The sequence below is a fragment of the Desmodus rotundus genome, chromosome 3 (assembly GCF_022682495.2).
Source record: "Desmodus rotundus isolate HL8 chromosome 3, HLdesRot8A.1, whole genome shotgun sequence".
NCBI classification, from domain to species: domain Eukaryota; kingdom Metazoa; phylum Chordata; class Mammalia; order Chiroptera; family Phyllostomidae; genus Desmodus; species Desmodus rotundus.
In genome coordinates, this window is record NC_071389.1 from 85,433,951 (window position 1) to 85,448,295 (window position 14,345).

Here is a 14,345-nt window from a genome sequence, read left to right on the forward strand (position 1 = left end):
AGAAAACAAAAAATTTTACTTTATTTTTTAAAAAGCTCAAGAAAAATATCATATATTGTGCTCAACTTCTGTACATTTACACTAATTCATTCAGAGTTTACTACTTTAAAAACTGTTATGATTTGGTTAAGCAGCTAAACTTAATGTCATGTTTGCTTATGTTAGTGGTTCTCAGAGTGTGATTCCTGGACCAGCAACATCAGTGAGACCTAAGATCTTGTTAGAAATGCACATTCTTAGGCCCCACCACACACCTTCTGAATCAGAAACTCTGGGGTGGGCCCCAACAATCTGCACTTTCACAGCTGATGTTGATGAATGCTAAAGTTTAAGAACCACTGGCTTAGATAATTCTTCCTTCTTTCTGGAGAAAAGATCACGGAGAACATTTTTTAAACAGAGAGAGTGGTTTCCTAAGAATCATTAAAAATAGAATTATTTACTTGCCAACAATATGTGTGAGTATATGTACTGATTACAGATTCATGAAAGAGAGTCTACCCAGGACATCTTCAAGGCAAAATATCAGCTCAAGGTATAACAATTATAAAAAATAAACTTACACATTTTTCTTGTTCAGATTAGCCTTCTTTCTAAGTAGTCAAGAGTTTTTAAGATTGTACTATTTTAAGGCAGGCCTATACAACTGAAATAGGTTTACTGTCTTGTGAAAATTATTACTTCCAGGACATGCTTTCAGGTTCTTGGTTGCCAAAAAAGCCATTTGAACTGCAGAGAACACCAAATTACAGCCCCTCCAAAAATACTGATATGAGGCTCTCATACTCACACACTGTTTTTAACTGATGTTAACTACACTTATTGTGGTGATCATTTTGCAAGGTATACAAATACCAAGCCATTATGTTGTACACCTGAAACTAATATAATGTTATTTATCAATTATATCTCAATAAAAATGTTTATAATTTTACAAAATTAATGTGATATAGGTTGGTAAACCAAATACAGAATTATATTATGTACTTTTATTGTTGAAAAGATTAAAATCCCCACTTAGAAAAATCCTTTCTCAAAGGATGCTTCAGATTATTGGTCAGAGGTACCCACAAAAATTCCAATGTTAATTTTCATCTTTACCATAATAATCACAAGAGACTTGAAATGACTGTTCTTTAATATGAGTAGCTAAGAACCAAAGAAACTTCTCTAAACCTGTGGTGCATTTTCCATTCTCTTTTTGCTTAATAATTCTTTCTGCAAAAAAATGTGTCATGCCTAAAGATGCATCACCAAATTATTAGAAACCCCTGAAATTCTGCATTAGAGATTTTGAATTTGTGATAGTACCTTTGTGATATTTGATTTCATTACTTCCTCTAAGTGCTCCTTTAGCTGAGCTATCCCAAATTTAGGGACATAATTTTGCTCCTCACTTCTTGCAACCTGCTGCTGAAGTTTTGCATTTTCATTTTTTACTTCGTTGATCTTCTGCTGAAGCTTTGTGTTCTTGGCCCTTTCACTTTCAGACACGAATTGCACATTTTTAAATTGAGCTACCAATTTCTCAAGTCTACATTTCAGTTTCTGTCTTTCTTCCAGGTTTTCCTTTTCACGTTTCTGAAATTCCTCTTGTAAAGACAGGAACTCTTGCTCCCAGGACTCTTTTTCCCTTTTCAATAAGTTCAAAGCAGAAGTTGTGGCACTTTCCAATTCTCCTTTGAGTTGCTGCAGTCTCTCTACCTCTTCTTCTTTCTTGCTTAAGGCTTTGCCCATCTCTATGTACTGACTAACAGTGTCGTTTTTTTGTTGCATTTCAGTTACGTACCTTTCCTGTAGACAAACATAATTTCCCTTGATCCTCTTAAGCTCTACCTGTAAGATTTCCTTTTCTTTTCTAGATTCCTGAAGATGTTTTTGGGTGTTAGTTAAAATGCCATGCAAATTCTGTAATATCTTGTCAGTTTCACTCTTCTCTATCATTACTCTGTATTTGTCTTCAATTAATGATTCGACATTCTCCTTTAGCTTATTTATGATATCAACCAACTCCTGCTGCTTGTTAGTCTTCACCAGTAATTCTTCAACTTTCTTCTCTAAGTACATGTTAGTACACTGTAGGTTTTGGATCAGAGTTTGCTGCTTTTTGTTAGTATGTCTTAATTTCTGTAAGACTTCATTCAAAGCCATATCCTCTTCCAGAGGTTGTAAGTTTTCCAAGCTTTGCTCTGCCTCAGGTATCCTGCAGTCCTCCCAACATGCCCCACCACTCCAAGAAATGCCTGCAGGAGAACAAGTTGACACAATCTCTAGACTCTCCATGTCCTCCACAACAACTTCCTTTTGGTGACTGACTGACATCTCAGGAATCTCCCCAGAATCCTGTATCCCTTTTGAAGAAACTGCAACCTATAAATTAAGAGTAAATAAGAGTGAAAGAGTAGAATTGCCTTGAACTTTGAAGTCAGAGTTGGCATTGAATCGTAGATCCCTAGTTTGGTATCCTCAGCCATAAAATAACTATCTACTTCCAATAATAACACCTACTTAACAAAAACACTTAAGTATTAATTGCTAAATGTGTGAATAGCATCTAACAGCATAGCAGAGCACAAACAACAGGTATATGATAAAAATATGTATCCCACTTACTTTTACAAAAAATTCAACTTTGATACTGTCATCATTTTCTCTGATACAAGATTTTCTGGATACATATAACATGCGTTCTTTGACTTCACATAAATTACAACAAATTTATCAATTACCCTACAGACTGTGAGGCCTCTTTTGAATCCTTTTTTCATTCCTCTTTAAACCATTATCTCATTGTGCTATGACTCTTGTAAACATTAGAATGCCAGATGAACATGTCTTGTGGTTGATTTCTGTCCAAAACACAGATTTGTGTGTGTGGGGGGGGTGGTTAAAAAGGACAGTATGTTGTAGGAAAACAAAGCTGAAATGAATATGACATTTAAAAAAGCAGTAAAAGATACTTGTAGGAGTGGGCTGTATCACTTTCTGGAATTTAGATATTGGACCCCTATATTTTCTATTTTCTATTTTACTTTTCCAATCCTCACCCAGGGATATGTTTACTGATGAGAGAGACAGACAGACAGATAGACACATCGATGTGAGAGACAAACATCCATCGGTTGCCTCCTGTATGCACCTTGACCAGGGATCAACCTTACAACCTAGGTATGTGCCCTGACCAGGAATGGAACTTGCAAACTTTTCGTGCATGGGACTACACTCCAACCAACTGTGCCACCTGCCCAGGGCTGAACCTCTGTATTGTTCTGGGATAAAGACAACTATCCCTACTAGAGCCTACAAGGTCCTAATATCTGATCTTGATATCTGACCCATGCTACTCTCCATCCTCATCTACTACATCCCTGTTGCTCCCTCCAACTCACCAACCATGGTCTTCTTTCAGGACCTAGTAGGGACCATGCTCCCTGCAGCCACAGATTTTCTGCACGTTACTTCTGCATGGAAGGCTCTTCCACCCCCAGTTACTTAATTAACTCCTACTCATCTTACAGAGCTCAGCTCAATACCCACTACATCTGGGAAGCCTTCTCCAAACTCCCTGACCAAGACTGTAAGACACCTACCTTACTTTTATTTGCAGCACCAATCATTGCTGCAAGTTTATATGTAATTTTACATAATGTTATATACATTTTATGTACACTTTATTTTTTTAAAGATTTTAAAGACTTATTTTTGAGAGAGAAGGGAACAGAGAGGGAGAGAAGTATCGATGTGCAAGAGAAACTTCAATTGATTGCCTCTTGTAACGTCCCCAACCAGGGGTGTGGCCTGCAACCCTGGCCTGTGCCCTGACAGGGAACAGAACCAGTGGCCTTTCCAGTTCGCAGGTCAATGCTCAACCCACCGAGCCACACCAGCCAGGGCTACTTACAATTTATATGCAAGTTTTATTCAAGATACTTACCGTAGTTGAAAATTCGCATTTATTTTTATAATTATGTGATTCATGTCTACCTCTTCTACTAGGACATTTTTTTCAGTATGACAAAATTTACATCTTTTTTTTTTAAACTATTATATAACCAACACATAGCACAGGGCCTAGCCTATATTAGATGCCTGAAAGTATTTAATGACTGAGTGAATAAATGAGTAAATGCAATGGAAATAGGAAGGTATAATCTTTGGAAATCCTAATTAAGCAGATTTTTAAAATGTTATTTTCCAGAAACAAACATAGGGAAGTAAAGTCCTCTTTTAAACGCTGCTTCCAAGCTTGTGCATGGCTAAAGAAAACATCAGCATAATGAAAAGGGAACCAACTGTATGGGAAAATATATTTGCAAATGATACCTTGGACAAGGGTTTGATCTCCAAAATATATAAAGAACTTACATGACTCTACTCCAGGAAGACAAACAACCCAATTAAAAAATAGGCAAAGGGCCTGAACAGATACTTCTCCAAGGACATACAGAGGGTCCAGAAACATATGAAAGGATGCTCAGTATCGCTAGCCATCAGAGAGTGCAAATTAAAACCACAATGAGATACCACTTCACACTGGTTAGAAGGGCCATCATAAACAAATCAACAAACAAGTGCTAGCCAGGTTATGAAGAAAAGGGAGCCCTAGTACACTGCTGGTGGGAATGCAGACTGGTGCAGCCACTGTGGAAAACAGTATGGAATTTCCTCAGAAAACTAAAAATAGAACTCCCTTTTGACCTGGCAATTCCACTGCTGGGATTATACCCTAAGAATCCTGAAACATCAATTCAGAAGAACCTATGCACCCCAATGTTCATAGCAGCACAATTTACAATAGCCAAGTGTTGGAAGGTACCTAAGTGCCTGTCAGTAAGTGAGTGGATCAAAAACTGTGGTACACTTAGACAATAGAATACTACATAGCAAAAAAAAAGAAGAAACTCCTACCCTTTGCAACAGTATGGATTGATCCAGAGAGCATTATGCAAGTGAAATAAGCCAGGCAGTGAAAGACAAATACAATATGATCTTGTCTATAAATGGAACCTAATGAACAAAACAAATAAGCAAGCAAAATATAACCAGAGACATTGAAATAAAGAACAAACTGACAGTAACCACAGGGGAGGAGGGTGGGGATAATAGGGGGGAAAAGAGGAAGGGTCATCAAGGAACATGTGTAAAGGACACATAGACAAAGCCAAAGGGGAGTAATGGAGGGAAAATGGAGACAACTGTACTTGAACAACAATTAAACAAAAGGAAAAAATAAATAAATGCTGCTTCCAAATAAATGAACAAAAACTGGTCATACTAGCATATTAAACATAATAATCATAGCTTTTCTCATCAAACTCACAATAAAAAGATATTATTTATGCTATTCTTTGATTTTTTCTGCTTGCCCATGCCAATTCTTAACATCTTTTTGGTCTGAGCACACAGAATTTATACTGTTAGTATCTTTAGTGTTCTTAGGATACTACATGCACAGGATTAATAAATCAAAAGACAAGTTAATGTTTTCACTTTGGTAAAAAAAAAATTTTTCCTTGCCAATACAAATACCATATGATAGAAAAATCTTAAGCATTTCCTGCCAAATAATTTAATACCTCTGTACTGCTTGCTCTTCACAACATTTTTCTATTTGTATGCTGAGTTCTAGCCAACTTAATTCACCAAATATAAGAGCTTATTATAGTCAAGACACCATGTAGGTGCTAAAATGCATAAAAGAAGTAAATGTATAAAAGCATAGGACAGAGCCCTGATGCTCAAAGAAATTATTGTTTGGTAGAGCAAATTTCCAAGTTATGAGCTTGATTTTATTAGAAAAATTTATTTCTAAATTGATCAAGTTCTAGGAAGGCATTTTCCCTATAGAAGTAATGTGCTTTGTGCTGATTAAATAATTTATCATGGCTTGGAAAGGTCTCAGATTATACACTTAAAACAAAACATCCAAGCACATATAATGGGCTAAAGATAGTGCATTCAATAAATGGTATTGGGAAAATTGGACAGATACATGCAGAAAAATACACCACACACAAGAATAAATTCAAAATGGATTAGAGACTTAAATGTTAGAACAGAAACCATAAAAATCATAAAAGAAAACATAGGCGGCAAAATCTCGGACATTGCTTGTAGCAATATTTTTTCAGATGTTATCTCCCCAGGCAAGAGAAACAAAATTAAAAATAAACAAATAAGACTACACTAAACTAAAAAAGGTTTTGCACTGCAAAGGAAAACAGCAACAAAATAAAAAGACAACCCACAGAATGCAAGAATATATTCGTTGATATATCTGTAAAGGGGTTAATACCCAAAATTTATAGAGAACTTACACAACTTAACACCAAAAGAAAAACAAACACTCCAATTAAAAAATGGGCTAAGGACCTGAATAGATACTTCTCTGTAGAGGACATACAGATAGCCAATAGACGTATGAAAAGATGCTCAACGTCACTACTCATCAGAGAAATGCAAATTCAGAATGGCTATCATCAATAAATTAAGAAACAAGTGCCAGTGAGGATGTGGAGGAAGGGAAACTCTTTTGAACCAGATTGCTGACTGGTACAACCACTGTGGAAAGCTGTATGGAAATACCTCAAAAAATTAAAATGGATCTGTACCCAGCAGTCCCACTTCTAGGAATATATTTGAAGGAAACCAAAACACTAATTCAAAAAATCATAAGCACCCCTATGTTCATTGCAGCGTTATTTACAATCACCAAGATATGGAAGCAGCCCAAGTGTCCATTAGTAGATGAGTGGATAAAACAACGATGGGACATTTACACAATGGAATACTACTCAACCATAAAAAAGAAAGTTTTACCCTTTGCAACAGTATGGATACACCTGGAGAACCTTATGTAAGTGAAATCAGCCAGTCGGACAAAGACAAATACCATATGATTTCACTCATATGTGGAATCTAATGAACAAACTGAACTAACAAGCAAAATAGGGATAGCCCCATAGATAGAGAGCAGGATGACAGCTAAGGGGTACAGGAGGTTAGGGGTGTCAAACTCATTTTCACTGGAGGCCACAGCAGCCTTGCAGTTGCCTTCAAAGGGCCAAATGTAATTTTAGGACTGTATAAATTTAACTACTCTTTAACAGGTAAGCCAGAGCTTGGTGCTGATACTGGGTAGAAACAAGGTGCCGGGCCAGATTTGGCCCGAGGGCCTTGTGTTTGCCACCTGTGGCGTAGAGGGATTGAGCAAAAAGGAAAAAAGAACTTTGTCCATGGATATGGACAATGGTATGGTGATTATGGGGCGGGGGATTGAGGGTGAGTAGAAGGGTATGAGGGGACTAAATGGCAATGGAAAATATACAATAAAAAATTTTTTTAAATGAAGTTTTGACATTTTGCTCGAAAAGAAAACATCCTTCAATACTATACAGGCTGTACTGACCATGAAAAATCTTACCTCCTCTGTTTTATCATTAGCTCTCTGATCATACTGGTTAAAGCTATTCTCTTTGTAAAATGGGTTTTCAACATCACTGTGTACACATTCTTTACACAAGAAGCTTTCAGGTTGATTAGGGTTCAGGGCAGAGTCCTCGGCAGTATTTTTAGCCAGTGACATGTCCATGAATTTCAGTGTCTCTCTACTGCAGTGGATTCCAGGAGGACTTCTAGGAGGTTGCCTGACACATTCATGAACAAGTTGGTCTTCATTTGTGGAAGTGCTAGTTTCCCCTGAATTTTCTTCATTAATTGAATCTTCCTTTATATTGTTGTCTTTTGCATAATTATATACATGACTTTGCATTTCTGGCTTCTCTGTGTAAGGAATGCCACCTGTCAGATTTTGAAATGTTATGTCATCATTACATATTTTCATCTGATGAAATTTGCAAATGGGTTCACATTGTCTGAAGGAAGAAATGCTGGTGTCAATGGGTCCAGTTAGCACATCCTGTGAATAATTTCCATTGTAGACATCTCATTAGAAAGAGATAGAAGAAAATAAGAATTAGCTGACCATAAATTTATGTATTAACAGTTCTATTAACATTTATGAAATAAAGTTTTTGAGCCTTTTAAGAATTATATATATTTCAACCTTTAGCACTGAGTGGATTTTAGCATGGCTTTGTGCTAGCAAACAAAACAACTTTTCTATGGCAGAAAGAAGTTCTCAAATGACTGCTTCAAAAAGCTTGTTATATATTATTCTGGTCAAATACCGGTACAACAAAGTCCAAGATATCATCAAAATTCTTTTGTTATGCTGTAATTTTAAAATGTTTTAATTATAAAATGTTTCAAAAGAATACAAAAGCACAGTGAATAGTATATAGCAAACACACTTACCCTTTTTTAATCTCATGACAATCCCATGTGGGGACTGTTATTATCTTTGTTTTACAGATAAGGAAACAGACATGAGATATTAAATCACTTGCCTAATATCACAAAGCTGGTAAGATTCTAGGATACTACTTCTAAATGGTATGCTATATACAGTTTCTCAATGAGACAAATTACCCAGATTTAATATTTTTAAAAACCAGAAGCAAATAAGGCAAAATAGAAAGTGTAGCAAAAATAATTAATGATCCCTCCCTTCTATCTAAATTTCTTCCTTTTTCCCTCCCCAGAGATAACCACTATTGCTGAAATTACTATGTATTCATTCCTCCCATCCATATTTTCTTTTACTAGTCACTTATGTACCCTAAATACTATATATCAAGTTCCCAGACTTTCTCATTCTGTGACACCTCAATATCTCAGTAGTTTTTTCACAGAACCCCTATACCTAACAGTTCCACTTGTTAAGTAGTTAAGTTCAAACAACTTAATTATTTGTCCTACCAACTTAACAGCTGTTTCAAAATAAACATAAACCAAAAGAAAAATATTTTATTTCATTCTTAAACAACCAAACTCATTACTCGATTGCAGAGATTGGACAAGGCCAACCCTCAGTATCTATTTCACCTTGATTTTCATGCAATACTTGCTTCTTATCATGGCAATCTCCAAAACCACATCTTTGTAAATAAGATGTTAATAGAAAGGATTGTAGTGTAGTTTTACAGTCAAACCTCAGTTCTAGAATGTTTCCCATCTTGAATAATTCAGTTCTCACCCAGGTTGTTCATGAAAAAAACGTCTTGGTTGTTGAATAAAACTTTGGTTCTCAACCCAATAACCCTTTCATGCTGACACCTATATGATCAGTTACACATCTCTCAGGTGTGATTCAGTTTTCAAACAAATCACTTTTCCAATAGCCTTCAGGAATGAATTAAATTTGAGGACTGAGGTGCCACTGTATATTGAAATAGTGAGCTATCTCATGCTAGTAATTTGTGGGGCCCAAGAGATGTTTAGTACCACTGTTTCCTTCAAATTTCAAAATATACTGCAGCACCCTCTGCAAACCATGGTTATACAGTATTGTTTTGTTTTAAATTTTTATGTAAAAAGCATCATTATACATAAACACATATGCACATATGTATAACTTTATCTCCCTATTTGTTTAATCTGTACATAGAACACAAAAAGATCTTAGTTTCTTTGTATATTGCAAACAAAGACATACTCACCCCCTAACAAATCATCTAGTGTGCTATAAATTTCTTCAGAAAGTGTGAGTTTAGGCTCATTTTCCCTTTTTACAGTCTTTATTTCATTCTGTATTAATAATAAAAAAGATATCAATATTAATACTTCAAACATCATAAGCCTCTTCTAAAGGTATACGTACATTGCTATGTAATTTTTGTCAGAATTTTTTCTTGCTCAGGTAGAATGTGCTTTTCAGTATCTTTCCCCACTGCATATTTGAGCTCTCTTTTAGGAAAATCATGCTAATAAAGTCATAATATTTAATTTGAGAGTTAAAGAAGTATCTTGCTATTTTAATACTTTGGGTTTTTTGGTGCGTCAAATTGTGTTCCTATAAACATAGGAGTATATGATAACCTATATATCTCTTACTTATAATTCCTTGACGTTAGTTAAATATGGTCTATTCAAGTTTTTAACCATTGGATATATAAAATAGGGATATGGTAATGAGGTGAAATCTGAATACAGTAAATAGAAATCTATAAAAATTCATGTAGGGCTTGTTCTCAAAGTTACCTTAATGTTATCTAAGATGAGAGGGTGTATTACATAAATTAACAGTATAAATGAAATAGTAAGAAAAATATTTTAAATGTTTAAGGAAAACATTGGTTCAATCACGAACAGTATATCAAGTATGTGGAACTAAATGATTCTCTAAAAAAGTTCTTATCTCTTATTAAAGTCAGCTGGTTACAAATGTCTATTAAATATGCTTTTCATAGCATTGTTCCACTTTCTGAACATACCTCAAGTACAATAAAAACTGAATTATATTTTATAACTATCTGCTGTTTGGACTTGTTGCTAATTTAGACCATTTCTCCTAATTAGATTTTTAAAGTATCAGGAATAATATACTTGAAAAATAAAATAGCACTACTCGCATGTATTGATGTTATATTCACACAAACTTTTTGGGACTCTACTGCTCATTGAATTTCCAAGATCACTTCTGACTCTTGTCTTACATGGTTTTACTATTTTTAGCTAAAATTAGCCTTTTATTCCTCTGATCTATATACTTTCTATAATGAAATCCAAGAGGGAGGACCTCCTCACTCACATCATTTAAGCATTCATTCTTTATAATTCAGTACATAGTAACTTGGGTCCTGATTAGCACCATAGTATTATGACCAAATATTTTTCAAAATGAAAATATTGGTCAGGCTCCTTGTGTTCTTGTTCTTACTCTGTGACTGAGTTGTTGCAGCATGTCTTCTGGCTATACTCATGGGACTTCATGAAGAGGCTAGAAAGGATCAGTTTTAACACTCTATTTGTAAAATTCTTTCTTGAAAACTATTTCCACTATTTCTCTTTTCTAGGCCTCCACTGGAGATTTCTTTATTGTTCCTTATATTTTTGAATACATTTTCATATGGAACACAATGTGAATGCTAAGTACATCTGTACCTCCCATTACTTATAAGCAATGCACACCTGAGGCAAGTCTGTAGTACTGCTGGTTTCCATATGGAAGGGAGAGTTTGCGTATGTTAAGTCTTGAGAAAGACTGCTGAAATTCATGGCATCCGCTTCTGACATGTTTTCTAATCTTTCATGAGAAGCATCCACTTCAAAATATACAGGATCTGAAGGTGATGACCAAACTTTTTGATAATTCTTGGTCTTAACTGTTGAATGATGGAAGGCTTTTTTAAAAAAACATAATTTTAAGGCCTATTAGTATATGCAAACAAAAAGCTTTCCCCCATCCCTCTGCATACTAAGAAAAGAGGAAAGTTCATTGTTCTAAATTTTAAGATTTCATTTGTCAAGTTATTGGAAAAATTAAAAATTTTTGTCTGAATATACCACAGCAACTTTGTATGGTAGTAAATACTAATTTGAACAAAAGCAAATCAATATGTGTCGCTACTATTCAATAATTACATAGAAGCCTTGGGACCCAGAAGGTGAAGGGATCTTTAAGTTATTTATTCAAAAGATAGTCACAAAATATTATCAGAGACCTATAAAGTTCCACCAACCACTGTATTTCTATTTACTTGATATGTGCTATTTGCATATCTCTATCAACTCGAATCCAAGATTGTAAGTGAATTTTCCCTCACTTCCCTATACCACACTTACTCTCTCAGGCAGTTAGAGTTTGAAAGCTTGGCATCCTTCTACCTTTGTCCATGCGCTGCTCAGTTACCAAGCCCTGTCCATTTATCCTTTAAAAACAATTTTCACAAGTCATGCTTTCTTTCCATCCCTTAAGTCATCACACTGGTCCATATTCTTGTGATTCCTCTTCTGTTAGGGGATGGGGATGGAAAGGATGTCCAATCACAATGACTTAAAATTCTTCTGCTTGACTTCCTAGGTTTTACAAAGCCTGAACCCATTTTACCTAGCCAGTATTCCTCTGCTCTGGTAAGGTCAGGCTCGCTTCCCTGCAAACAGGTCATGTTCCTTACCACTTCATTAGTCTGTCCCGGCGAGTGCTTCTCTCTTCTAAAACCTTCCTATTTACCCATTCACCTAGTTTTTAAAATTCCTACAAGGTCTTTAGTCTAAATCTGTCCCACAATTCGGTACCTATTCGTTTTACTGTTTTAGTCTTAACCATTGCTTCAAGGATTATATAGATTATACATACTTGGAGAGGAGTCCATTTACGTTTTCCAATACCCCTCTACAGCGAAAAAACTCCACTAGTGTTGGCCAAAGTAAATATTAATAAATCCTGCATTCCAATTATTTATTTCTATTAGACCTTCTCAATCTACAGTTGCTACCAATTTGCCTGAATTATTTTATTGTCAAATAAATAATTTATTGAGGATTAAGTTTCTTAAAACTTATGTCATCCTTTGATTAAGTATAAAAAAGCCACTGAACCTAGCAGGCTAGTCAGGGTTGGTGAATGGTTCAACTTCATGCTCAAATTTTTCCCTTTTTCCAAACACACAAATGCTACCTACGTTGTGGTGAATGTGGTTTGAAAACCTTATTTCGTTTTCCAAATGAAAAAAACCGGGAAGGGCCTTATTTCTTAAGTTTGTGAATCCAGAACTTCCTATTAAACTTTTACAACTTTGTTCGTACGGCACAATCAGCCAATTTATTTTAAGTTAGGCTTACTTTTTCCATCTTTCATTCTGACTTTACCAGATGTTATACTTTTAAAATATTTATTCAAATGTTTCCATAGATATTCCAGAGACACTCAATACCTGTTTCAAAATGGGCATTAAAAGAAATGTCACTGGATCTCGCGGAAGGAGACTGAGGGGGCGGCCGCGGGTGCTTCCGCCCTCGCGTTCCGCACCCTCACTGGGCGCTAGAGCGGCTCCCGAGACCGCGCGGGGTGTGTCGTTGGGGGCTGGGGGCTGGGGGCTGGGGGCAGGGTCCGCACGAAATAAATCAAAGTGAGTTATGCAGGAAAAAAAAGAGGGGTCACTGGACAAAATACTAAGGCTTTGTTTTTAAGTTCTTTTCGGACGTATGACAAAGTTTCTAAAAACAACTCATTTTCACCTCAGAACACTGCACTAAATGCTTTAAATCGTAAAAGTGTGCTCACTTCCAGAGTCCTTGCCGTTTCTTGCAGCCACCATACGGATTTCTGCTCCCAACCCCCGCACCAGATTTTGCGGGAGGGAGAAAACTTTTCAAGCTCATCCGCGGATAGCTGTTAAGAAGTCGCAGTTGGAATGTGGGAACGCCATAACGTTCCAGTGACACTCGCCCGCTCACCCCGGCCAATCTCCGCAGGGGACGGCTGAAGCCAAGCCTCCGCGCAACCTGCGGGCTCTGCCTGGAGGGCTTCGAAGTCTGTCACCCCCGTTGAGAATGGTGGGTGTGTGCTCCAAAGCCGAAGAAACTATGGGCTGGTGGACACGTCCTCAACGGGAGGGACACACAAAGCAGGGTGCAGAAACTGAACTCCCTGGGTGGTATAGTAGACACAGGCTGACCGACCCGGGTGACTCAAGGCCACCTCACACACCGCTGTATCCCTCCCGCGAACCGTCCGGCGCAAACTCCTGCCAAGGTGGGGCGGGACTTCCGGCAAAACAAGATTTCCGGCGGGGCGGGGATTCCTGTCGAGCAGGGGCTGCAGTACCGTGGTTGTAGGTTTTAATTCCTTAAAGCACGTGGCGCGCGCGTTTGGCAAAGAGGACTTAAGAGCGGTGTGCGAGGCGGACATCCGTAGAGAGGCCGTGAAGTTGAACTCATTGTGTGTTTCCTGGCCCAGCTCTGGGTGAGCGGCTTCCGGTGGCGCTAAAGCTGTGCGCGTTCCGTCATGGACTACCGGCGGCTGCTGATGAGTCGGGTAGTCCCCGGGCAGTTCGACGACGCGGATTCCTCCGACAGGTAGAAGGCGATTGATTAAGTACACCGACTCCTTTGGGATTTCTCTCTCTCTGCCGCTCCCTCTCCCGTGGGGGAGTTAACACTGGTTTAGAGGGAGACTGGTAGTTCATCACTTTGGAGTTCGCTTCACAGCCTTTTGCATCTTTCTCCATCCCGGCCGTGACTTTAGTCCCAGTTTAGGCAGTTATTTATTGAAAGCCACTTGTCAAGGAGGTGCAGGGTTTCCAGGCTGATTAGCATCGCTGAGAGGCCAAGTTGGAATTAGCGATTAAGAAACATAAGTTTTTGCGCTTTAACTACATTCAGTGTTCAAAAGTACGTGAGCGCCCAATATACCAGATTCTGTCTTTAGCGCTGGAGATAGTGATAAACAAGATAAATTAAGTCCCTGTCATTGACTTTTTACTTTCTACTTGGGAGGGAGG

At 37.3% G+C, this 14,345-nt stretch overlaps 2 protein-coding genes across 4 annotated transcripts in view; one reads left to right on the plus strand and one right to left on the minus strand.

The window, feature by feature from the left end:
- CAGE1 (cancer antigen 1) overlaps positions 1-13,532 on the minus strand; it is a 57,274-nt gene extending 43,742 nt beyond the window's left edge. For 2 of the 3 annotated variants that reach the window (XM_045189172.2, XM_024552370.3), the window contains exons 1-5: positions 13,127-13,532; positions 11,032-11,243; positions 9,561-9,648; positions 7,424-7,944; positions 1,312-2,370 (exon numbers count right to left, since the gene is read on the minus strand). In XM_045189172.2, coding sequence (XP_045045107.2) covers positions 1,312-2,370; positions 7,424-7,944; positions 9,561-9,648; positions 11,032-11,243; positions 13,127-13,160 — 1,914 coding nt within the window. In that variant the 5' untranslated portion in view covers positions 13,161-13,532. Of the gene's footprint in view, positions 1-1,311; positions 2,371-7,423; positions 7,945-9,560; positions 9,649-11,031; positions 11,244-13,126 lie in introns of those variants that run through there. The other variant, XM_045189174.2, reaches the window with a different exon arrangement.
- A 93-nt stretch (positions 13,533-13,625) lies between these two features.
- The window catches only part of RIOK1 (RIO kinase 1), a 34,227-nt gene continuing 33,507 nt past the window's right edge, over positions 13,626-14,345 (plus strand). The window contains exon 1 of the mRNA XM_024552293.3: positions 13,626-13,920. Within this exon, the coding sequence (XP_024408061.1) occupies positions 13,850-13,920 (71 nt within the window). The 5' untranslated portion in view covers positions 13,626-13,849. The remainder of the gene's footprint in view (positions 13,921-14,345) is intronic.